The sequence below is a fragment of the Boleophthalmus pectinirostris genome, unplaced genomic scaffold, assembly GCF_026225935.1.
Source record: "Boleophthalmus pectinirostris isolate CB_2022bp ecotype Guang Dong unplaced genomic scaffold, ASM2622593v1 HiC_scaffold_18, whole genome shotgun sequence".
Classification (NCBI taxonomy): Eukaryota; Metazoa; Chordata; class Actinopteri; order Gobiiformes; family Gobiidae; genus Boleophthalmus; species Boleophthalmus pectinirostris.
Genome location: NW_026571133.1, coordinates 17,699,650 through 17,727,205, shown reverse-complemented (window position 1 = coordinate 17,727,205; position 27,556 = coordinate 17,699,650). Strand labels below are relative to the sequence as shown.

Sequence of the window (27,556 nt, the reverse complement as noted above, 5' to 3'; positions counted from 1 at the left end):
ACTGTGATATTTTTGGCTATAATATTTGTACTATTGTCTGACATGCTGCTTCAATCATTTCAATGACTTCAAACTTCCACTAGTAGTAAAATTGTGTTATTTTTCTGTCCTACAGAGATTAAGATAAGATTTGAGATTGATTTGAGAAACTATTTAAGTGTTGCATTTTAGAATTGTTTTTTGGGGGTAATTCTTTTAATATTATTGTTTGTCATCTATGTTTACTTCAGCAATATACCACACTTCAAAATTTGTTATCGTGACAGGCCTACATAGAGAAAACTTTATCTGGCAGACCTGTGGATGTCAGTGCTCTTTTTCCGCATTACATTTAGTGAGCAAGAGGCGGTTGTGAGTAGACAGGATTTGGAGATAAAGATCTTTTACACCGACGCAGCTGTAGTTTGTTTTGTGTAGGGACAAGATAAGGCTGTCTAATTCTAGATAAATACACAGTGAAATGAGCCCAGCTATTAGTTTGTGAAGGGACATTTAGTCCAAAGAAGGGGATGCCAGCTCCTCTGCAGTATGTACCAAGAGCTGTCCAATGGGGAAATAAATTAATGTTGTAATAATTATTTTTTTCTTGTTTTTCATGCAGGATGAGTGAGAGGTACGCTCAGAGCAGAAGCAGAGGGGCTGTTCTTGTCATGGTGCTGGTGGTCTGCCTATGGGACATGCTGCTGCCAACAGAGGGCTCCTTAGGTGAGTAAGCATATATTAAAAAAGACATTATACTTTTCTAGTAGTTATAACATAAATTTTACAGTTTGTTCAGTGTTAATCATAATACTGCTCTAAATGTCTTAGTAATAGAAATAGGACTATTGAATTCCTGTTCAGAAATGAGATCCCCCAACCTTTTGTAGTGGCATTTCACCTTTATTTGTGTGTTTGACTGTGAGACATTTTTTTTTCCTTGAATAATCTCAACCCAGTGCAGAAATGTGGGAGGAGATAGGAGGTAGGGGAAAGTAGATATATTCTGAGCAGGTACAATACAGAATTACTCAAATGTGCATGAATCAATTAAAATATTTTTTTGGTACAACATGGTTAAAAGCTCAAATGAAATCTATTTAGCATAATCTGTCTCCTTTTCTGCATAGAGGAAAAAGATTTTACCTGAAAATTATCATTATAAAGCCCTGTCTCTGAATGCTAAATGTGGTGTATTGGTCATTTTAATTGAAATGTGCAGATGTATGCCCCAAGTGAGTGAGAAGAGAGAGGAAATTTATGTTTTGTCATTTTGTTTGAGTCACAAAACGCTCTGCTTTTATCACTGAAAAACTGCTCCAGACATAAACTGTAGCTCCCAGAGAAAGTCCCTTTTATTACAGGTAAACATCATAAAAACTTCAGAGCAATTTCTGTTGCTGAGTGAACTTTATACAGACACAAGTTCAACGACATCTGCTGCATGTCAATATTGTACTGTAGCCATGCACACAAGGAACGCTCAGGGCTGTGTGGGAAGCTGGAGGGCCCTCGGAGGCTCCTCCATCTATTCAGCAGCACACCCTATAGAACTATCCTCTGTGTGTTTGCAAAAAGACTCATCTGTCTGTGGTATAAAAAGGAAGGATGAAGTTTCACAAATAGTCATATGTTGATTCAAAAGACATAGTCCATTGGTTTGTTGGGAGTTCATAAAAAGCATATTCTAGTAAAATATGGCTGAAAAGATACAGCATCCCTTTACAAAATCAAATCAGAGTTGTTCAATGTGTTAGTAAGTTAGTAAAGGTTAACCTTGTACATCCATAGACCAGCTATTGGAAACAGTTGAAAGCCAAGATTTTGCAACTTTAATTTAAGTTGTATCTGATTTTTATGTTCTTAAAACCTTATACCGTATACATTCTGAGCATCTTAATTATTCCCCATGATGAGTTTATAAATGTCTCTGAACTTTTGGAGATGAGGATGGTGTTTACGGTGACAGTAAACTTGGCAACAATTAGCATGCTAGCAGCACACTTTCAGACTATCGGAAAATAAAACACTTTAGTCTATGGTCTGTATCTAATTATAAAGAAGTGGACTAAAGGAATGTGACTTTTCAGCTCCAGTCAAGTGAAGCTCACAATGCTAGCAATTACAGGAGCAAATTTGGAGCCAGGTCCATATTTGGAATAGGAATTTATTAGCAGACAAAGTGGCGAAATGAAAACACCAGGATCTTGCAGAGCAGGTTACTGCAGCAGTTACAGAGAGAGGGGTTTCCAATTGTGAAGTCAATTCGAAACAGAGTCAAGGGAACCAGAAGCGCACCCATGTTCACTTTCTAGCAGGTTGGCTATGTCCATTTTATATATAGGCCTAAAGTCTATGATACTGACAGAAAACAACTGCTTTATTTTTACCTCAAGAGCTTCTTATACAATGCATCTGTACTGGGGAAAGACAAATTTAGCTCAAATACATCGGATGCATGCTCTATGTGATAAGCATGTAAAACAATATAATATGTGAAATGGTGGCGTGGCAGCAATGTAAACCTGTCAGTGTAGGCAGAAGTATATTATAGTGGACTTGCCCATATTTAAAGCCCAGGGAGGACAATTATGTCAAGTCAGCAACACGTATAAGAGGCGTTTCATCTCAGAAGTCCCGCTGACAATACCAGCGGCAGGTAATTGGTGATATACAACAACTACAGTGCACTGAAGAGGGAAGCCTTCATTTGTAAGCGTGATGGGCAACACCTCTGTTGACCAATTAGACAGCATCTTGATGTCCTTGATTGGCGGACATCCACACTCAGAGCTCATCATCCCAAAGACACAGGGATCAGAATAGATTTTGATGGACTAGCATCTTTTAATTTCCCCCGAGTGTTATTTCTGTTGCTTTAAACCTGTTATCATTCAAAGGATAAAATGTAACCATAAAACTGAAAATGTCTTTTTATTTCTCAATTGAGCAAAAAGGTAATTTACTCTCGCTCAGAAGATGTATATATACATATGGTTTTCATCTTTATTTTGACTGTATTTAATTAAAGCAATGCTATGCAACTTTTTAGTGTCATCACGTCACCTGGGTGACCATGGAAATAGAAAGTTCAACCCTAGTTCGGAACATAGTGTTATATGCTTTATATATATATATATATATATATATATATATGAGAGATTAATTAATTATGATCTGTAATTAATTAATCAAATTAATCTCTTTTTAATCTCAACCTCACCTGCTGAGAAAATCCTTCAATTTGAGGTATTTTCATTTAAATTCATTATTACATTATTGTGGCAGATCAAAAGACTGATATAGGAACAAAAAAAAGTGACTTTATAAAGTCATTTATTGTTTAACAAACGTTTAACAGATGCAGTCACTTACACTCCACAGTATCATCATTATTATTACTGTTACTAATCTGCAGTGTTGGGAAGGTTACTTTTAAAATGTATTCCGCTACAGATTACAGATTACATATCCCAAAATGTAGTTGGATTACTTGATATTGTCATGCTTTTTAAAACTACATGAATGTAGCAACCGCATCCTGCAAATGTTGTTCTTGTTTGTTCTCTTCAAATTGGCTGTTGAGCCCAAGTCTCCATGAATAAGAAACTGTTTGCTGTAAAGTAGCAAAGACGAGGAAATCTGAACATAATAACTTTTGTCTACTTAAAGACAATAAAAAGTCCAGTCTTTCCTTAACCATATTAAAAATATTATTGATAGAGAAATGCTTTATATATGAGATCACTGGTTTTAGTCCTGGTTTAGATCTGCTTTAGTCCTACTTTAGTCCTAGTTTAGTCCTGGAATGGGTTAGTCCTGGTTTTAGTCCTGGTATTAGTTCTGGTTTAGGCCTGGTTTTAGTTCTGGTTTTAGTTCTGGTTTAGTCCTAGTTTAGTCCTGGTTTAGACCTGGTTTAGACCTGGTTTTAGTTCTGGTTTAGTCCTGGTTTAGTCCTGGTTTAGACCTGGTTTTGACCTGGTTTTAGTTCTGGTTTTAGTTCTGGTTTAGTCCTGGTTTAGTCCTGGTTTAGACCTGGTTTTAGTTCTGGTTTAGTCCTGGTTTAGTCCTGGTTTAGACCTAGTTTTAGTTCTGGCTTTAGTTCTGGTTTAGTCCTGGTTTAGTCCTGGTTTAGTCCTGGACTGGGTTAGTCCCGGTTTTAGTCTTGGTGTTAGTTCTGGTTTAGAGGCGCACAGGAGGAAGCGCGGTTTACGCAGCGTACGCGAGAAAACGTACGCGGCGCGCGGGAGGACAGTGGTGTCCGCGCAGTAAGTACGGAAGGAAACATGGTCCGCGCGTTTTCAGGTTGATGACGATGATTAAGGTGTGTGTTTGTGTTTGTGTGTGTTTGTGTTTGTGTGTGTTTGTGTGCGTGTCCCCTCGTGTCACAGGTCACTATAGGACAGTAGTGCAGACAAAATGAGCCTATGCAGGTTGTTTTCACCAGTGACATTTAAGTTGTAGGCGATTTTATATTTTTTATTTTCTTTTATATTTCACGTCGGGAGAATAATTTCCAAGACACGAATGCGTTTTTACCTGTGCACTGCTGACTCTGTTCTACTGGCTCTTCGACCTCGTCCATTTTGCGATTGACGCTGCCAACGTTAACATGACGTTTACATCGCTCTTACTGTGCGCGTTCTGTGTGGGTTTCCGGCAATGAGTGGAATTACCAAAATAAAAAAAATTATAAATGTTTTGTGTGTGTGTGTTGTTGTCCCAACAACACATAAAAACAGGTTTTATAATAAAGCAACTCGCATACAGAAACAGTAAAGTTAGAGATTAAAAATGAGATTAACGCGATTAAAAAACATAACACGCTAAATATGACTGTAATTAATTAATCGCAATTAACGCGATAATTAAATAATAAATTAGTAATTTGTTCGAGACCTGGGAAGGTCTTGAGTCCAGAGATCTGCTCTAGTCCAGTGAGTGTATCAAGTTCTGGGAGGATCTTGATTACAGGGATCTTTCTGATTCCTGGGAGGATCTCGAGTCCAGGGATCTGCTTGATTCCTTAGGGGGTCTCGAGTCCAGGAATCTTCTCGAATCTTGGAAGGGTCTTGAGTCCAGGGATCTGCTCGAGTCCTGGGAGGGTCTCAAGTACAGGGAGTACAGAAAATATGCTCAAATCTTGGAAGAGTCTTGAGTTCTGGGATCTCCTCAAGTCTTTGGGATCTCCTCGAGTTCTGGGATCTCCTCGAGCTCTGGTACTGGGATATTCTCAGGAGCAGGGGGTTTGGCAGGAGTGAGCTTCTCAGACTGTGGATCACACAGTTCTTCAGAGAACACTACCTCAGGGAGGACAGTCTCTCTGAGCAGGTCTGAAGTTACATTGAGGGTGAGGACTGTTGGTTCCTCCAAGGCTTCTTGGATGATGTCCTCAGGAGGAGGAAGAGCAGGGGCAGCAGACTCCAGGTGCTGGGGTTTTCATGCTCCTTGGGTTCAGGAGGGAAGAGAGCACAGATCTCTTCTACAGTGAGGTCAGTGATGGTCTCCAGCAGGCTGGGGCTGAAGGATTCCATTGCTCCTCCAGTCCATCATGAGGAAATATTTGATGAATCCTCTTCATAACATTTTGCACATCCCGAATACAGTCTGAAAAGTGCACTCTCTGGAGCATGTTTCCCAGAGTTTCAGTGACACTATCCAGGACACGATGGGTCAGTCCAATAGTTGGGATGCTGAGCTCAGACGATGGCATAGTGAACAAGCCTGCATCATGTTGAGGCTGCCACAGGCTGTCCCTCTGGGACAACTGCCAGTACCACCTCCATGTCAAATGAGCTGTGCATTCATTTCAAACAGACTTGATAAAGAACTGTTTGTGACCTACAGAAAGTTCTCAGAGATGTCTTCAAGAGACATGAGGAGTTGCCTTGCCTCAAACACAACATTGCTCATTTTGAGCTGGTTCATAACATCCCAAGTCTGTAAACAAAGAGAGGAGTCAGCACTAATGCACAGGACTTTCACAGGACTGGATTTAAAGGCTTGACCATTTTACCAAATTCAGAAGAGGTCTGGCATCCTGTTCCTCTTTCTCCCCAACCTTCTTTACTCTGATTGGTCGAAAGAGACCCTTTATTTGGGCAAGAGGCTACATCACAAAAGCAGTAACCACAATGAAACGCAGAGAGACCGTAAAGTGTGCACACGACTGAGCCCAGCTCACAAATGGCAGTTTCTTGTGGATGTTGTGGAATCAAAATTCTGTGACACATCATAGTTACTGTTGCTATGCAAGAACACATGAGAGTGAAAATAGGAATATAGGTGACTCCTTATAATGGTTTATGTTTAAAATAGGCTGTTATGTTATATGCATAATATCCACACTGGACAGTTAGACAGTTAAACACCATTTTAAAACTTAACTTTAAAACTGTTCATTGTTTCATTTTTACACACCATTTTTAAGATGTAAACCAGCATCACACTGCACTGTGCATGAAGAGATCATTAAAACATTTTATAACATTTATTATGCCCAGTTTCTCTACAGAAGTGTAGGTAACGGTAGTAACGCTTAGAATAAGGTTCCCATTTAAATAGATTTTTGACATGGCACGACATCTTTCAATATTTTTTCTTGGGGTCATCACTCAAAATTAGAGCTCACTAAGTTTTATTTTTTGATAACAGTCACAGGCATGCATGTTCTGGTATACTACTTGACTTTGCTATTTCCAATACTCTCGATACAGTTTTAATTCATTCCTCACCTACATTCCATATAAGTTGTTACAAAAGTACACTGTGTGACTTATTTACAGGCTTGTTTGTTGAGACCTAACTTTGCATTAAATAAAAAGTTACTTTTTATAGTATGTTTATTCATGGTTAGAAAAGTAGTCCATACTTGAGATTCGGGAACTGGAACACCTCTTTATAAACTTTACAGTAATAAAGCCTTTGTAAATGTATTTATTAATTTAAATATATTCTGTTATAATCAAACTAAGCATGTTTATTAAGGGATTGGATATAACCCATGAATGGCTTGGTTTGTTGATAGTAGTATAAACAGCTTATTAATGCTCACACAACATGTTTTGTTGGCTTATTAACTATAAAACATCTACAAATGATAGATAATGCTTTATAAGTGCTTATAAACAAATGACTAGTGCCTATTATAGCTGTATAAATTCTTTACTAAGGAACCTTATTTTAAAGTGTCGCCTTTTATTTTAGGAAATGTTTTGATTAATATTGATGAAAAAACAATAAAACATCATAATTTGAATTTTTTTTTTTCCATTCCTGTTATGGTCTTCTCATGACTTTTATTCTGTGAAACACATTTATTCTGTGAAGCACTTCCTCTACAGACCTGCATTTGGCAGCCCATCCTGCTCTTCTCTTCCCTGTCACATTTATGTACCTTGTTGAAGTAAAAATATCCCCAGTCTGAGTTTGCCCTTTTCTTACCGGGGTGTTTACAGGAGGAGAAATCCGCAAGTGGGCCTGTCCTTATTGAACAGGACAGAGACAGCAATAGGTCCCAAAAGTCCCCGGGACATTGGATTTATTTTAATTAAAGTCTGTACTCATTGATCTGCACACAGTTTGCTCTGAGAGTCTACAGCTGTAAATGAAAAACAGCACTACTTACACTGGTGTGGTCTAAAGAGGAACTAGACAGAGGTGTGGAGGTATACTGACTTTTACAGAAGTTGGTTTCCAGACTGTCTGGGGCTTTTCTGTGTTGTTCTTTGTACATATCTTGATTGGATAATGACACAAACACAACTGGAGGTCACTGAGGAAGATATTTTTACATCTCAAATCAATGCCTGTCATGTTATAATTATTAGTTATGAGTGTTACTATGACCTATTGATCGATCATTGAAACTGTTCAAATAGATTTTACTGATATTTACTGTCATGCAATTGCATTATTTTGATACCGTTTGAGACAGTGTATCCTTCATTTGTCCAGGAGTGATTCAATAGAGGAAGTTTCATTGATTGTCATCTGGAGTCTCTTTTTTGTCACATTTTTATATATGAAAGCTGGAACAATATATTTTAGGGGTGAGTATTTATCATGTGTTCATTTTCTTTGCATTTCTGGGGAAATTTTTTGTTATTTTTTGGCTATATTTACTTCTAAGACTTATTACAGATGCAAACCAAGTACTAGTGTTTCATTCAGCAGCTTATTTATTGGTGCGCATGATTGTTTTTAACAATATTGCTGATTTAGAATAGAATAGTTTGTTGTTTAAATGTGCTCTTTGGTTTTTGTGTCAGTGGCATAAATTAGTTTCAGTATTATCATTTATCATCGATATTTACTTCAGCAATATCACATTTGAAAATATGTTATTGTGACAGGTCTAAATAAGTCACTTTTTATTGCCAACAAATGCCAGGGGTTTTCCTTATTTCTAAAATAACCATGTGCAACAATACCATTCTTGTAAGGTCAGAATGGTGTTACTACTTGTTTTAGTCTGTCTTTGCCCTCACAGTGATTTTGGTATCTGTGAATCACCAGAAAACAAAACCTTACAGCCCTGAGCCTTTCACATCACTACGCCTCATATTTTCACAGCGAGTAAACAGAGCTGAGTTTGACCTTCAGGTTGTTGCTGATCCCACAGGATGTCTCAGCCTTGAGCTGACACTGTACAAAGGAGAACCATTTAACTCCAGCCCAATTCTGAAGAGACATGTCAGTGAGAGGGGAGCTGGACCAGGGTCAGCTCAAAGTTTACAGTTGTTTGGGCACAAAGCTTTAGCGGCCAGGTCCAGAAAGAAAACAAAAACTTAAGGTAAAGTAGTGTCTTATTTAAAGGTCCTATATTACACAAAATGTAATATAGGACCTTTAAATATGAACGCTTGTGAGCTTAAGCCATGTTATAATGCTGTTACCTCCTCATACAAATATATACATGGAGTTGGGTTTGTTTCAATCACACATGTTGAATAATTCTCTATTATTATGATGTCTGCATTTCCAAAGCTCAAAATGCTCAGTTCTACCTTGTGATGTGTTTTTAAGTTAACAGCTTTTACTTTAATTCAGCAGAGGTTGGAATCATCCACATGGAATCATCCACATGATTATAGTTAAGATGTGTTTATTTTAAAAACACAGTGGAGCACATCATGTATTACCACATGAAATCACAAGGTGAAACAAGCATTTTCCATTTGAGAGAAGAATTCATCCTAAATATACAGCATTTGTGTGTTAAACATGAGTGAATGAAACACAGCTCTGAGTATGTTTTTGATGAGGAAACAACATTGTAACATGGATCAGAAAATAAAGTAATATGGGCCCTTTAAAGATGCATTAACTTTTCTGGGGAAGAGCTGGTCTTCTGCATGAAACCAGCAATCGAATAAATGCATATTTGACTTTTTAGCTTTTTATAATACACTTTTGCTTAGTCTGCATTTCCCGCTGTCTGTGCATGATCAAGTTAAACAGAAAAAAATACCCTTCATCAATATTACAGGCAGTCTCTTCTGATATAACTGATAATGTGTGAATTAGACTCATTTTCAAAGATCATTTTATCTCCCAGAAGTCCAGCACATAAGTTCATTATCATTCTCTACACAGTCATGAACAATACAAAGTATGCATCATTTGTAGCCTGCTTTGTCTCCAGAGACAAATGTTTAGAAGCTTCAGGAAAGTAATTTGAGTTCAGAGGAAAAGGCTTTCATCACGTTTTACTCCAAAAGGAACAAACACTGAGTAAACACCGAGCTGTTTGCAGATGCAGCCCAGGATCTGCTTTAAAGGCGGCTGTTTATATAGAAAGCTTCATTCACTTTTTCAATAAGATGCTGTCTGATGTAACAATGCATCAAAGAAAGAGTTATTGTTTTCTGACTGCAACATAGTGGGGCAATTTCACTCTCAGTTTGTACGAACTCTTTTGTGAAATGAACGCGGTAATTATGCGTCTAGAAAAAGGATAGTTTGTTTCTTTTTGTCTGCCATTTTTTGTAATATCTGAAAGAATTATGATGTAAAGGCCAAGAGTTGTTATCCTTGGTAATGTTAATTGAGGTCTCTGTCTGGTTCGAGCTAGGCCTGTCATGATAATTACTATATCAACTTATCATATAATGTAGGGAAGCTGGTACAATATGGTTTTGAGCTCTATATTTGTTGTGTGTACATTTTCTTATTGTTGTTAGTTTAATTGTAATATGTTAAGATTTCAGCTGTAGAGGACTGAATAATTAACTTCTATGGCTAATTATTGGTTAATGCTGTTGCATCTCAGGTCTTTTAATGATACTGTATATTTAAGATTGGGTTACTGGGATTATCCTGCTTTGTGTCAGAGGCATAAGGTAGTTTCAGTATTATCATTTATCATTATATTCCTCTGTAGCATATTGTGCTTCAAAATTTGCTATCATGACAGGCGTAGTTCTAGTTTCAAAGCAAGATGAATTTAGTGTTTAGTCCACTCTTTATATCTACTGCCATGGCAACTGTAGCCATGAATGCAGGACATTAGTGCTTATTTAATCAAGTTATGAAGAAATAGGGTGTGATAAGTGGTCATATTCTCCATAAGTGATCTATAGTGCGCAGCCTTGTTGACCGTTTTGTGGTTGATATGGATAGACTTTCCAAGGAAAAAAAAAAAAGAAACTTAGCTCTAGAATGCTGGTTCTGTTACATACAACCTTTGTCCCTTTGTCTACACTGCTCTATATTGCTCTACTAATTGATAAAGTAGTCTTGTAATCCCAATGAGCATTTCACAGATTTAATAAAGACAAGGTTCTAACCTAGTTGTCACCATCTTGTGTAGGAATATCTGATCAAATGCATTTTAGTTGAAGTCAAATATATTTCATGTTTCTAGCACAATTTAGTCCATTCATCTTTATCTCTTGGCACCACACTTCACCTAAAACTGAAAACTAAAACCTAAAAACCCCTCTACCCTACAGAGAACTCTGGCAGCAGCGGCCTGTTCTTGTGAAGGATCACTGTTAGTTTGCCGGACTGACTGCTTCCCAAGAGAAATGCTTTCCTCTCTATTTTTCTGGCAGTAGAAGGCTGAATCGGCATCCAAGTCCCAAATCCAGTCAGAAACCCAAGAGGCGGTCCGTGGGGAGAGGCTGGCAGTTCTTGTGAGCCAGCCCTGGTTTAGTGTTTGCCTTTCATATCGCCTGTGTACGGAGGCAGGAGATGCGTAAGCAGCTTGAATCTTTTGGGTGACTTCCTGGATGGTTTTGATGTAAGAGGAAGAACTAGAGCAGCTAACAGAAGATGAGTGAGCTTGTGTTTCTGTTGTTTTGCTTTTGTCAACAATTTCAATTACTGTTAAAACCGTGGATTACTGTGTGATGTATACAGCAGTGGGGAATAGACTAGAATGGGAATTAGCATGATGAACTGTACATTAGTAGAAAGGTTACTGGTCTATTATGTAGCCAATAAAACAGCCTAAATGTGCAAACATGGATTGACCTCATAAAGCAGAAGACTAATGTGACCTCAAAATTAATTATAGCAGGTAATAATGTTGAAAAGTTATGCCAAAAAAAGCTCTTGAGACAAAATATGTGTATTGTTTTGAAGGTTACTGGTATCTGCAAATAATGTGATGGCCCTACTCCATCATGTTAAATGATCTTTGTTTAGTTAAGCTGAAATTTGGACAGAAAAAAGATTAATCAACTAAACATTTGTTTTATATATCATAGTTTTACAACAGCTGTGTTTACAACTCACAACTAGTAAATTGAACGTATAATCAAAAGGATAAAAATATAAAATAAAGCAGCTTTTATTCAGTTATCCAATCAAATATATTTTGATTTACCCTTTTTCTTATTTAAATAATTTATTCTATTATAGACTCTTTAAAGCTTAAATAGCTTAAAGTGCATTGCATAGTTTTTATTTTTACTTTTTCTTTGTAGAGGGTCCTCCCCTGCTTGACTCCATGTAGATTAGAGCTTGGAATCTGTCTGATGGGACCCATCGGATCCCCGCAGGCTCGGGCCGGACTCGGACACATCAGCACAATAAGACAAGACTGGGCCCGGCCAACATGCACTTGTTGGTCCGTGTGCGTGCACTGATGCACTCCGCTCATCTGTGTTGATGTTCTGAATGCCTTTTTTTCAGTTGGTTGATAAAATCAGATTTTCCACACAAACAATATCCTACATGTGTCAATAGGTCTATGAAAATAGTGTGATTTTAATTGTGTCAGGCTCAGTCAGGCTCAGACACAAATATCTTAATACCTATTGGGCTTGGTTCAGATTCAGTCACTGCTCTGTAGATGTTATTGTTTTTTCCTGGAATATTCTATAGTATGGCATTTAATTTAACTAGCTCCATGGAGACAAACAGACCACATCACCTCATTACAAATCAGATCTGTGGAGGAGAGGGCCCGCTCATGGTAATAATGCATGTTTTATGGTAGCTATGAAGATGATGATTGAATAAATACAAGATATATTTGTTTAATGCCATATTGTGGAACCTCCAATGCAAAACAATAACATCATCATGAAGACAAGCTGAAAAGTAGTTAAGTTGCACAGTGCACCTTACAGACCTAACTAGTAAGATGGCCTGGTGTTGTCACTTGTTTGTCTCCATGGATAAGTTAAATGCCAGATTGTGGAACATTCCATGGAAAGCAATAACATGTCCTTGGATCCTTGGAAAAGAGCAAGTGACAGACCTTTCTCTAGGGAAGTTACATATAGGACTCGCCTTAATAAGGTTATGGGATAGGAGTTAATTTCTATCCCAAGCCAATTTAATCATATTTACCTTCAAAATAGCCACCATTTCCCAGAGGATCTCACGTTGCTGTACGTCTTTGTCAGTTTTAATATCACCCTGCCTTCATAGACTTACCATCAGTGTGCCATCCACCATTACATAGCACCCAAGTGAAAAGCTAATTAACAGAATCCAGCCCATTCGCTTCACTGTACACAGACAGTTGCAAGCAGATCTACTCCAGTCACTTTAAATTTACTGTTTACTTCAGCTGTGGAGAGTCTCTGTGCAGAAAGACGCATCACCGAAATGTCACATGCAATTAAAACAAAGATGGAGCGGCGCAGGCTTTAAATAATTCAGACAATGGGGTGTAATCTGCAAACTGGTTCTGAGTATTGCAGCACTCTACTTAAACTGTTCTGTGAATTATATCAAATCTAGTAAAAATCAATGCCAGGCTCTATAGTGCTTGTGTATTACCCATATTTAGTGTATCCATTTTAATTACATTTATTTAATTACATTACATTACAAAATTGCATTTATTATAAATTACATTTATAATGCACATTAATTATAAACAGAGCCTCATGGACTTGTTTAATGGTGGATGTAGTGGCCTCTTCATTTACCTGAAGGATTCATTTGTTGCTTGGAGAAAGTATATGTAAATATACTGTATATATTTATTTTCTACAGCCACTGAATTGTATATGGACGCATTTTTTATTTTATATTTTTTATTATATTGATGAGCATGCACTGGATGCAGACTTAAATTTTATGTCTGTATCTACAATGTTGTCTCCTCCTCCTTTTCTGAGCCCCAATAGACTTGCTCTGTTTCTCTCAAATTATGTCACTCATTTCTGTATTGAGCATCACTGTGTAAATTCACTTCAGTTTATTACCCATATCTACTCAATCACTCTATGAAATAAATGGTTTATTTCATATTTTTATTGCACAGAGACCTTTTATTTGAATTGAAATATGAAAATATTTGCTGATATATCTTTTCAAGGATGGCAAGGATGGATAAAAAGTAGCTATGTATCCATCCATTTTCTTACAACTTATTCAGGACCAGGTTGCAGAGCAGGGGGCCCCAGACTTCCCTTTCCACACACACTTCCTCCAGTTGGTGGTCGAAGGCAGGCCTCAACAACCCAGTCCACTGACATGGCATCTGGCCATTAGGATATGGAACATACTGTCGATGTTTAATGGTCCTGGTTAATTAAAAAAAACAAAAACAATACATAATACATTGTTTACTGTAAGTGAAACGCCTTTCAAAGATCAGTATTATTATCATGCACTTTATTGTTCTAAATAATGAATTTCAAACAGGCTTCTCAGAGAGAAAAAAAGAGTGTCTTAATACTTGTGAACTCAGACTGTGACATTGTGGGCGCCTCTCTTTCAACTTCCAAAGTGACATTGACTCTTGATGGTGTCAGATGGCAGTGGTGATGATGAAACTTCCTCTGCAAATTTTCTTTCTATTTAGTCACATGCTCAGTTTGAACATTAAAAGGTCTGGCAGTTGGAGGTTCAAGCTGTTCTAACATAAAAACTTCATGTTATAAACCTTCTCAAGTCAAGGTTAATTTATGTGATCATCTGAGTGTGTATATAATCATGGACTGACTGAGAGGGTCATCCTCACATTAGGTATAGTGGTAAAAGATGCAATACTTTTCAAAGCCAAGTATCTCTAAGTACCCCATTACTAAAGACACTGTAATCATAAGGGTGACTCTGCCATAACTATTGGCAGTCGGTTTGAACTTGGAGTTGATTATACATAACATACAGGGTACCCCATAAATTTTGTTAAGACTATAGTGGTACAAATTATTTTTATTTGAATAATTCAGTCTCATGCAATGTGTAGTGTATAAATGTCACTTACTGCCTATATTTTTGACCAGTGTCATCTCTTTTATAAGTTTATGATCATACAATGAGCAACAGTTTAATGTAGCTATGCTGATATATAGTCCAGTTTTGTTTTGTTTTGTTTTGTTTTTTTGACTATGGGGATCTAGTCTCCTTTCTAAATGGGCCTGGTATTGTAAAATAGGGATGAGAGGGATTTTGTTCCCTTTCACAATTTTGGCCTCACCGTTTTTTTATTTACTTAATGTAATATTTGCTGTTATTGTAGCATTGCTTTTTGAAACTACATTTTCTAAAGTAAGTGTATATTACCAGCACCGAACCACTTTTTGTCCAATTATATGGTGAAAAATTTTTCACAAAATATTGTTTCTCATGTGTACACAATCTTGTGGTATTTTTTCTTCATAAACTCTTATGGCACTAGATTATGTCTGTTGTTGTTATTGTATTGTATTGTTTAAAAAAAAAACAAAAAAAAACAAAACTATTTTCACTTAAATTCTATTTTCACTTATGTGATCTATCTCTCTCCACAGCAACACATCAGGTCCGGACAGGGACATGTGAAGTGGTGGCGCTGCATCGCTGCTGCAACAAAAACAAGATCGAGGAACGCTCACAAACTGTCAAGTGTTCCTGTTTCCCTGGGCAAGTGGCCGGCACGACCAGAGCTGCACCCTCATGTGTAGACGGTTTGTGCCTTATCAACTATTTCATCTTTAAAATTGATGTTCTTCTTTAGTATCAAGCAGCACCTCACCTCTTCGCTACTTTACTTTTTATAGTCTTTGTTTTATGGATTCCTCAGCAGTATTGAATTTCCAAACCTCATCTGCTTCTCTCCATTTCTCCTCCTCTTCCGACCATACTACCTCTGTTTCCTTATTCTAAGACAGGGCATATAAACTTATTCTGAGTTGTGTTTTGAATAAGACTGGCTAAGTTAGGAATACAGGATCCAGCAGCATCTAAAAATGCATAGAAATAATCACATCTCTAAGAACATCCTTTACCATTGCTATAAAAGTTGCTGCACTTAACTTCCTTGAGTTATTCCCACTATAATTAATGGTAATGTGATATCTGATTCCCTGAAGGTTCTTTTAATCACCGATATATGAATGAATGTGCTGTGTCCACTGCTCACTGTAAAGTCAATGCCCCACAGGAGCTCTTAGCATGCTAATGTGTCCGAGTCTCTCTTTGGTGTGAGCTGCTCTGGTTCAGGCTGCACTCCCAGCACAGTCCTGTTTGACCTATTCCCTGACATTTTCCTATTGACATTTTGGGCAAATTAGAGCTGTGAGCCGCCGGCGGGAGTTTAAAGCTCTGCGGGTGATTGCAGCGAAAAATGATCAGCACTTAACCTTTTAATTATTCTTTCTCTTTACAGCCAGGGATTACCTTTAGCCACACACTGTGAGAGACAATCCCCCTCTTTATATGGAGACAAATGGGGCTCCAGACATCTGAGAAAACCTCCATTGATCTGAAGTTGTAATTGACCGGCCACAAAATTCTCACCAAGGTGTCCAAAAAGAGCGCTGACTGGGTGTTCGTATTCACAATCTGCATAAAAGATCTGTGGTATAAAGGCACAGCAACTATTCCATGACCATCATTCTGAATTGGCAAAAGTTAAAGGTGCACTGCGTAACTTTTCTGGTGGGGATGACTGTCAGCTTGTCTTCATGGAGATGTCATTGTTCTCTTTGTAGTGTTCTCTTGTAGAGCATAGACTTATATTGCATTTATTCAATTATTGCTCAAAAATACCTTGAAAAAAGTGCATTCTTACTGTGAGGAGGGTCACCTCTGCATACATTTGGCCTGTAAATTGCCCTGGTGGTGTCACCCGATTGTGTCCATGGAGATTAACAAGTTTAATCTTCACTAGAAATATTACAAAGTTTTTCCTTATTCTTCTTTATTTCTGACAAGATGTCAACCTGTAGTTATTTAGTAGTTAGATTTTAGTTTTTGTTTTTTTTTTCATTTTATTGTACAATAACCACCCACTACGCTATTGTTGGCTCTACAAATGCCTAGTCAGGTCATCATTATGCCACTATTACTGTGGGATTCCATTGACAAACCTATACTGACACATGGTTATGATTGTACACTTGTCCTCATATTGTTATACATTGAACTTTAGTTGTTACTGTTATGTAGTCATCAATATTGATACTTCGCAGCTAATGTCATCATCATTCCCTGACTGTGTGAAGCTAACTGAAAGTACTATTCTGTTAGAAGGTCTGTTTCTCAAGTTAGACTTTAATCTGACCTTTGTTTTAACACAGTCTGATCATAAAGCTGATTTGGTTGGAACTACAACAGATGAGATGATCTGTGCTCTTAAACAAGTCTCACATAACACATTACTGTCACAAACTAGCTAGCATCAACCTACAGTTTTTCAGTTGGTCACTCTCACCTTTTTGTTGAAAATCAAACACCTAAATAGGCCCTTGAAATCTCGTATTGATCATAGGCTCCTGAAAATGTGTTGTTTAAATCCATTTAGAAAGTTTTAGGGATGTAACAATAGCCAAAATATTGTGATATCATGTGTCACAGTTCTAAATAATATGGTGGACCATCACAATATATTGAATTACAAGTCTCTTTGCTTAAATTAAGAGTTATGGTGCAGCAATAGCTAAAAAAGACAGAGGGAACTACATAGACCATGATCCTTTGCTCCATTTCAGTGTAGACTACAAGAAGAAATAACACTTCTAAGCACTTTTAAGTCTTAGTTCTTTGGATTAAGTCTTGTCAATGCATTTTAAGGGGAAAAAGTAGCATGTTAACAGTTTTGTTAGTCGCCACAAAATATAGCAATAGATATCATACCGTGAGGTTCATACCGTGACTATATCATATCGTGAGACTTAGATAATGTTATACACTTATTTTTTTTCGACGATTTTAAAACAGTTTTGTCCATGAAAATTGCTGAACATTCACCAATAGAAATGCATTATAGAACACCCCCAGCACGACGTCACTGCAAAGCATCAATAAACAGTTCAAGGTCAATATAAGATCATTCACTATTCTTTGCTATAGCTTAATTTTTCTAGCGTCAATACTACTTAAAATCAATGTATCCTTTGTGCTCTGTTTATTTATCAATATCCACACTATGAGGCTTTGTAATGGAGCTTATTAGACCAGTACCATCTGTTAGCTGTTGACCTGGTGCCATTACCAGCGCCTTGATATGAATGGATCCCCTCATGTCGTAAAGTATTCATTCAGGGTAATTTAATGCAGTGAGAATGTGCTGTTATGAGAGGAATGTAATGGCCATACTGTTCATTAGATATGAGCCTAATGACAGTGGAGGGGGATGTGGAACGAGCATAATGACCTCTGTAATATGCCAAATTCAAATCATGTCTGCTATGATATACACTCAAAGCTTAAGGATGACCAATTGGAGTTTCTGTCTGAGTGGGGAAAATGTAGGTTTAAATTGTTGGATAATAGAATAATTTTGACTAGATCACCATGAAAATAACTGTAATAGTATTTTGATTATCATAAATAACAAAGTCAGTGGTATCATTAGATCAAAATAGCAAAATAGAATAAACCATTTGTGAATGTCATCAATACTACACTTTATTCTATGCAGTATTCTGTCTAAAAGCCGTCAATTACCATTTTTCAGCCTTTGTGGTCATAAAAATAATAATTTCACTCATAAACTAATGGAATATGACAGCACGCGATCAAAAATGTCCTCTTTTTCTATCTTTTCCAAATGTTAGCATCAACTGCAAAAAGTTTTATAAGTAATTAAAATACACGGTGACACAAAATTGTTTGATATGATAATCACCAAAGTCTCTGGCAACAGCAAGAGACCACATTACAAACAAGGTTATGAAATGATCTTGTGGTTGTGACATGTGAGAGCAGAGGTCACATGTGTAAAATGAAACAGATAATTCAGTGTCCAAACACCCAAAGGACACAATCAGTTTGACCTATGACCCCACAATCCAATTATTGCTCTCAGTTTGTCTGGAATCGCAAGACAAACCCATGCGCAACAACACAATAAATAATGCATCTTCATTATATAATGTAAAGACCAGGATATGACAGTGGGTGGATCTGAAAATCTGTGCTCTTGAAACAGAATCTGTTTGTTGTGTGTCCAGCCTCGATAGTGGAACAGAAGTGGTGGTGTCAGATGCATCCGTGCCTTGATGGAGAGGAGTGCAAAGTGCTTCCTGATCTGAAGGGCTGGAGCTGCGCTACAGGCAACAAGATCAAAACTACCAAGGTATGCCTCACCTATACGGGAATGGCCCACAGGCTGCAGTGGGGCTGGGTATAGAGCAACTGAATAAAGAAAGGAAAATAAAGTAGTATGAGCATTGTTGAGAAATACTGATGTCATCCTGCAGCATCATTTTCACAGTATTTAAATTTACAGTATATACTTAAGAAATTGTGGGTCAGGATATTACCCTGTAGTACATCTTAACCATATACTGTATACATAAATGGACATAACTATCTCGCTAGCTACTGTGTAATAGGAAGTGGCCATGGGAGCGCTTCTGGCTCTTTCCATTGATTTTACAAAATAAATTCCTATTCCTAAAATGGAACTCGGCTCCAAATTTCCCCTTATAACTGCTGTCCTCATGAGGTTAATTTGACTGGAGAGGACGCTATGGGTGACATCACACTCCTTTAGTCCATTTCTTGATGCAGTCTATGATCTTAATTCACATATTAAATAAATCAACTTAAGTATACAGTGGTCCCTCGTTTATCGTGGTGGTTATGTTCCAAAAATCCTCAAAGTTATCAACTTTATATTTTACAATTATTATATCTGTCTTAAAGGTTGTATAGAGGATTTTTTAAGCAGCTCCCTCAGTAGAAACATCCCCTCCCGCCTCTTTACTCTAGAAATCACGCATGTTTACATCCAGTGCGCTTTCAGAATTACCATTGAAGTGACCTGTCTAGAAATATTTTAGCGACTGACGCGTCAGTTTTTAGACCCTTCGTCAGCTTCATTCGCGCAAGTTTTCGCAGTTCGCAGTTTGGCATTGCTCCTTTTCCCCTTCGCTTCTTCTTTCAGTGATTTCAAAAACTGACTTTCTTTTGCGGCGAACTAGTTGTCGATTCTCTTCCTCCATCGCAACAAACTTTGTGCAAACTGCAAGGAAGCTACAGTTTGAAAAAGCCTCTAAGAACCACTGCATAAACCACGTGATCCCCGCGCGCCGACGAGTCAGTTACACTAGAAACGTAGGGAGTTTGATTGACAACCTGACAGCCAATAGAAAATGAGGTAGCCTTGTTTTCTATTGGCTGATCTTTATCTGGCCTCACTATGTCCACAGTTGATAGATTTTCATTCTTTTTTTTTTTTTTGGTCATAATTACAAGGCTGCTGCATCTCTGTAATGGTAATTTAAACTTTCAATGACAATTTGAAAAAAAAAAAAAATCCTCCATACAACCTTTAAGTCTGTAAAATTCCTCACCACACTCTTTATACACTTTTTGCACACAGGACAATTACAACCCTTTTTGCATCCTTCTTAAAACTTATTGCTGCTGTCATCTTTATGTTATTTTCCTCCTTCTTTATGTAAGGAACCAAAGATTCATTTATTCCGTAATGGAGCCCTACAGAGCAGAGTCCTTCACGGGTCCATTTTTGGAGACCTGCAGTAGAACACCACACCCGCGCAGTACAACACCGCACCTGCGCAGTACAACACCGCACCCGCGCAGTACAACACCGCACCCGCGCAGTACAACACCGCACCCGTGCAGTACAACACCGCACCCGCGCAGTACAACACCGCACCCGTGCAGTACAACACCGCACCAACCTGTTAACCTAAGATTATATCAAACTTTTACGCTGCCTACACCACGGACTGAACCAAGACTAAACCAGGACTAACCCAGGACTAACCTAGGACTGATTCCAGAACTGAAGAGGAGGACTAAACCAGGACTGAAGTAGAACTAAAACAGGAGTAAACCAGGACTAAACCAGAACTGAAACAGGACTCACTGTCTGGGCTCACTGGGCTTGAAGGTGGCCGCAGGAGAAAGGACCAACGGAGAGCTCCGCACCTCACGGAGGTAAGAGCACTTTTGCAGACACTCTGCTCGGGATTGTCTCTCTTAAGTTCAAGATTACTCCTGGTTTAAACCTGGTTTAGTCCTGACTCACCCGTGTGTTACCCGCCCGTAATACGCATTCATACGCTGTAAAAAAAAAAAAAGCATGCAAAATTTCACACAAAAAAATCTGCAAAACAGCGAGACCGCAAAAGGTGAACCGCGATATAGCAAGGGATGATTGTAATCATAAAATAAGTAAATAGTGAATGAAAAAAAAATACATTTCCATCTCACATTTAAATTTCTTGTGCTCTGATGATAAACACACACACTAAGTAAGTGGTAAGTGCTCTGACCTGTGGATCTGAACTTAGACCTGAGTCTGCCCAAGGTCACTGGCCCCTCTTCCCTCCAAAAGCAGCCCTCCTCTGTGTCTGAGCCCCGGGGAGCACTGATCAATGGGTTGCCACTTTGAGCCTCTAAACCGTCCAATTACTCACTCCAATTACCTGCTTTTAACATTGTAAGGCGAGCCCCTGTAGTCTTTAGTGTGTTATGACGAGGTGTAGACTTGAGTCTTGCTTTGGGCGTGTTTAATTATTAAAACTGTCCGCACCACACCTTTCTGGAGCCAAAGCTATTGATCTGGAGACGAGTCGGGACCTCAAAATGGTGGTATATATATCTTTTCTTGTTTTGTTTTTTTTACCTTTGAGTCATTTCAGCATCATGTCTGGCAATTGATTTGTGTTAATTACTAATTTTTGTTGTGACCTTGATTAAACATGTTGCTACAAATAACATTTTTCTTCTTGTTGGTACAGATTTCTGCAGACAGAGACCAACTATGGTAACGCCAGAGATTACACTGTGGATTTCAGGTAATCAGATTATTTTTAATAAATGAACAGTGAAAAGCTATTATATATTACCAAATATCATTACAATCTTGCCTCCTATTATAGAGATAAGCACATCCAATATTGAAGTTTGGTAGGCAGTTGTTTGGTTTGAAGAAGATGAACAGCATTGTTCTGAATTTATTAACATATTTGAATACTTATGAGACAGTCCAAAGAAGTGTAAATATGTTACTATTTTCGCACACATATCACTACAGTTGATAGGGGAAAACTTTTAAAATCCTATCTCAACTCAGAAAAGTGGTCTATGATTTTACCACATAAAAGTCCAACAAGATACAGTTACATTAAAAATTAAGTTGTGTTATCAAATGCACACTTTCCTTTTGCATACAGCATTTTAAGATAATCTAACTTTATTTCATTCTTAATACTATGAACAAATGAATATGTCAAACGTGATGTACCAGGACAAAAGGCTGGTTGGGGATCAGTCTGACAGTCAAACAGCGTGTCGGCTTATGTAACCACTCAACTCAAATGTAATAATGTCATGACGCTTGTATGGTGCCTCTTATGAAACCATTTTAGTCACATCAGATAACTTTTATTCATAGTCTGTTTTTGAGAAACTTTGCTGTTAGCTTGGAGACAACATTTTCTGACATATTGAATAATATCAGGTATCTGTTCATTTGCTGGTTATCATTGTCAGTGTTGTTCAAGTAAAATGGCCCATTAGTGTCTAATTCAAACATGTGAGTGACAGCTTTATTCATTTTCAGTTCCAATGCATGACTGAACTTGTGGCGACTGAGTAAACAGGAAGCACTGTAAACTTAAAAATAAAAGAGATGCACATTTACTTCTTTGAAAACCTAGAACACTGCTCCTGTTGATGGTAATGTGCCATTGTATTTGGGCATTGAATCAAACAGTAGTTTCAAAATTTTAGGTATCTGTATTTTAAAATGGAAACTGCTACTTCCATTTGTTTAAGAGTAGGTACCAAAACTTTCCACTACATTTTTTTAACTGGACTGAAAACCAAAAAGTACTTTTCATTTGATTTTAGGGGTTATTTTTACCATGTTTGTGGTAATGTCCTGACTAAAGCTTTTGAGTTCAAGCCTCGGCTTTCAGCAAACAAAAATAAATACACAAAATTCATAAGAAAATTAAGAAATTGATTCATTTTGGCACTGTTGACTTTATCATTTCCAATCAGTATCACTACATTTAATACTTTAACAAATTAACAACCCTTAATCAGAATCTGTGTGAAATGCATTTACTTTTTACTTTTAAAGTACACTTTTAAACATGTACTGTAATACTTTTACTTAAGATCTTTTAATGTGATGCAGTTGAGTAACTTTTTGCCTCTGTATCTGCATTTTTACTTAAGTAACAAAACTGAGTACTTAATAACTTGTTCAACTGCAACTTCAGTATCTCAAGGGAACACATTGAAATATCCAGAGTCAAACCTCCCCCACAGCACTTGAACACTTTTGCCTTTTACAGAAAATCAAATTTTAAATTCACACTTGCAAAATATAATCCTCAAACTCATATGTTTTCACACTTTCATAATTTCATTGGAACTAAATTAGTGCAATCTTTTTTTTTCTTTTCTTTTCTTTTTTTTTTTTTGCAATTTTACAGCTGCCTCTAAAAATACACCATCACCACCACTCTCTGAACACCATACTTAGACACTGAAAACACAGCACAGAGAAAGCCCATGGTTTGCCAATTACACGGCTCAGCTCCACAAGCACAAACTCTGCACCTGCTGCGAGAATCTTCCACACTCTGAATGGAAACCAGTCCCAGTTAAATTAGCACTTGTCAGGATCCAATTTAGCCAACACCCTTGTTCCAGCCTTCTTTAACCAATTTTCTATCTTATGGGGCAGGTGTGAATTAAAAAGCTATGGACTATGCACTATGGACTATGCACTATGGACCTTATTCTGGTGAAACCTGCTTGTCTCCATGGATATGTTATTACTTTGCCTGAAATGTTCCACAGTACCATATTAAACTTGCATGTTCATGAAGAAAAGCAGCCAAATTACAGGTTTGTGGACTGGCAGCCACACTAACAGTAATTTGTGTTTTTGAAATGAGCAGCAAAAGACATCTAAGCTGCTACATAGATAAGTTTAATGCTATACTGTGGGACATTCCAGACCAAACAATAAAATCTCTGTGGAGAGAAGCAGGTGATGGACCACTCACCAGAAAAGTTACTGTACATAATGCACCTTTAAAGAACTACTAGCATCCTCTTAACTCAAAATCACTTTTTTCACTTTTGACAAGAAGCTGCTCCTCTCTTTGTCTTTCCAAAGTTGAATTATTCTCACATTAGTGCCTCATTAATCACACAGACAGCTCCCAGAGTAAATGACTCTATAAAGGCTCAAAATTATTGCGCTGCTAAATTTATGTAATCTGTTTAGCCCACGCTGGTGCGAATTTCCTGTTTTTTCTTGTAAAGCCTTACCCCTAATGGTTTTGAGAGTGTTTTGCTTTGAATGTGCTTGGTGCATAATTGAGAATGATTTATATGACAATGTGCACTGCAGCAGAGCTTACACCCTCACACAACAAATGCCAATATCATGCATTTATATTTGCGTGTTTTTTCTCAACTGTCTCTTCTCTTTTCAAAGTTTTCCAGTGATAATGTTGTCTTATGAGTTTGCAGAGGGTTTCCCCACACTGAATGGGATGTGACAGATGGTTGAAATCGATAGCGGACATGGTTATAAAAGTATAAACGAGTCCCATGCACATTGTACTTTTGGGGGCGAGCGTTTTTGGAGTGTCTGGCAGTCAAACACTTGGGAGAGATGACAGGCAATTTAAGCTGAAGGAGAAAAGAGGTGATCCCCGTCTGACAGCTCACAAGTGGACCAGACAAACCAGCTGCATGCCAATCTCACTGATAGATCTGTACTCCCACACACAATGGGTTTGCATGGTCCTTGAAGATACACAGGATTGAATTCTTTCACTGTAATAGTTCAGCTTCAAGTGTATGGAAATTGTATATTGATCATTCCAGACTTGGTTCATTGTAGCAGGTACATTAGCAGTAATAGCCTGTAGTTGTTGTAGTTACAGGAGCGGCAGTTACAGTGACAAAGTTTTGTGACTTGCACATGTACCCTGGACCAGTGAAAATGAGGGGCCAAATGTGAAGAACAAAGAGTAGACTATTTAAAGAGCCCACTGTGCGATTTTCCGATCCATGTAATAATGTTGTTTCCTCATCAAAAACATACCTAGAGTTGTGTTTTATTAGCCAGGCTGGTGCCACCTAGTGCCTCCACTCAATTTCATTTCTCCCTAGCAACTAGGTCAGGAATCAAAATACAATAGACGGTTTGCAAAAACCCCAGGAAGTGCAAGTTCGGGCACCAGCCAATCAGCGAAGAGTGATATATTCAGTGTTGTCAACGATTCTCAAGATCGAGGATTTAAAGCCGGAACAAAGAGAATGTTTGGTGAATTTCATCAAGGGGAAAGATGTTATTGCCCTTCTTCCTACGGGATTTGGGAAAAGCTTAATATATCAGTTGGCCCCATTAGCGGCGCATTACATACGTCACGACCAAATAGTAGCTGTTGGTTAAATGACACCTGCTTACCATGAAGCGAACGAGTTCTAACACTGCGAGGTCAGACGATTTCTACGAAGTGAAACTGGCTAATGAATCAGGCTAGTGTTTTATTTCATTCACATAGGTTTAACATACAAAAGTTTTTTTCTCAAACGGAAAACATGATGTGCTCCACTGTGTTTTTAAACTCCATACACCTTCACTAGACTCATTTGGAATATTTCAGGCCTAGAATTGCCAATCTCCACTGAATAAAGAGTAAACTTGAAAAACTATACTTCGTGATGTCACAAGGTGGAACAGAGCTTTATGAAGTTTGGAGATGCAGATTAATAATAAAGGCGTACTCAAACATGTGTGAACGAAACAAAACACAACTCCTGATATGCTTTTGAGGAAGTAACAATGTTATAACATGGCTTAAAGCTCACACAGTCAGTTTTGCGTAATACAGGTCCTTTAAGGGTGTTCAACTGTACTGTATGTTTACTTAATATTACTATTATGCTTTGTACATTCAAAGGACAGATCATTTTATGCCACCGTAGATTGACACTGTTTTGTGTTTGATCTGTTATTATTACCACTGTTAAAGGATAAAATGCATTTCTACAATTGTATTCTGTGGGGAGGTATTGCAAGAAGTTACCACTCACACAAGGAGAAGTTCCCAACATGCTCTCTGTTTCTTTGTAACCTCTTGGGGACGCCAGTAGTGCTTTATATTCCTCTATTCATATTTTCCTTTCAAACATAATTAGTTACTTTTGAGCACTAAGCAAAAAGAAGCAAACCGAGGAAACAAAAAGAGGCTTGAATTATACATCAGCTTTTGTGGTTACTTTGCCAACAACTATGACAGGTTGGGAGTTGTGGGCGGGCGAGCAGCTGGATTTTTTTATTTGTTCATTTGAGTTACTGTAAGGTTACATTTGAAGGCATTTGTTCAGTCAGCCTTAAATTTAATTTAATGAAGGAATAATTTCAGATGTATACAATAATCTAAGTTATAGTCTAGGTTTTTACCTCAGAAAGGTAAATTAAATTAATTCACCTTGGTTTGCGTCAGTAAATATAAAATCTGGTTCAATTAGCATTAGCTACTTTTATCTGAAATGAGACAGTAGTTTAAATGTCCCCTTACACACATTTCTGATAAAGGTCCTATATTACGCAAAATTGACCCTTGTGAGCTTTAAGCCATGTTATTATGTCGTTACCTCACCAAAAACAACATGGAGTTGTATTTTGTTTAATTCACACATGTTTGAGTAACCCTTTATTATGGGTCTGTCTACATCTCGAAAACTCAAAATGCTATGTTCCATCATGTAATGTCTTGAAGCGGTAGTTTTCAAATAAAAAAACTACCTTTTACTTTTAGTTCAGTAGAGATTGGCATTTCCAGGCTGAAATTCTCCAAATGATTGCAGTGAAAGTGTATGGAGTTTAAAACACAGTGGAGCACTTCCTGTATTACCACATGACATCATCACTACAAACACAGACTTGCTTTGTTTGCAACTTTTAAAATGCTTGATAATTAGATGCATAATTTAGCTGCTTAAATTTTCTTTACATTTATTACAAGAAAAAGTAGCACTATCAGTTGTGGAACCTACAGTAAAGCTGCACATACAGCTTACAGGAAAACCAGGTCTCTCAATGGATAATTGTATTTTCCCTTTTAGGATAATTAATATGTTGGTTTAAATTAGTTACAAATTAGTCAAATTTAATATTGCTGCCAGATGAACATGAAAAGCTTGCCAGATGGCTGAGAAAAATATAACAAAACACTGATAGCTTTCACCTTGTTTTAACACCTGTTTATTTTTATTTTTTTTAGGTAAAGTGTTGTTGCTTGGATCATCACAAGAGAAGAAAGTGATACAGTGGACCTTTCTGTAAATAGAGACTCAAGTTCTATGGAACATAACTAATATTTTGGACATAATGATGAATGCTTCGTGACAAACAACCCTCTGGACATGAACCTGAAAAGCAGCTATTGAAAGAACTGACCAATCAGCACGTCTGACTGCTCATACTTAGCCTTATACCGGATGGGGGATTTTCTCACAATCTACTGCTTGAAGTGGAATACAATGGGGACTCTGCCTTTCTGTACATTTTAAGAGAAATTACATCTCCTTTGGAAAGGTTTCCTCTAAAAGATTAGGTTTCTATAGAGTGAACAGCAGGTTGGGAATTTGACTTTATCATAGGTCAGCTTGTCTCTTTATAATTCAGTCTAGCTCGTTCAGCCATTCTGTTTCTTTTACT

The 27,556-nt window shown here is 37.6% G+C and overlaps 1 protein-coding gene across 1 annotated transcript; it reads left to right on the top strand.

Annotated features, from left to right (window-relative positions):
- The first annotated feature begins 602 nt into the window (after window positions 1–602).
- On the top strand, window positions 603–27,254 carry LOC129408956 (chemokine-like protein TAFA-2). Its single transcript, XM_055153885.1, has 5 exons — window positions 603–705; window positions 15,183–15,338; window positions 18,828–18,952; window positions 21,594–21,650; window positions 27,120–27,254. Exons 1-4 carry the CDS (start codon window positions 603–605, stop codon window positions 21,621–21,623), a joined length of 414 nt encoding a protein of 137 aa, XP_055009860.1. The 3' UTR covers window positions 21,624–21,650; window positions 27,120–27,254.
- The last annotated feature ends 302 nt before the right edge of the window (window positions 27,255–27,556 follow it).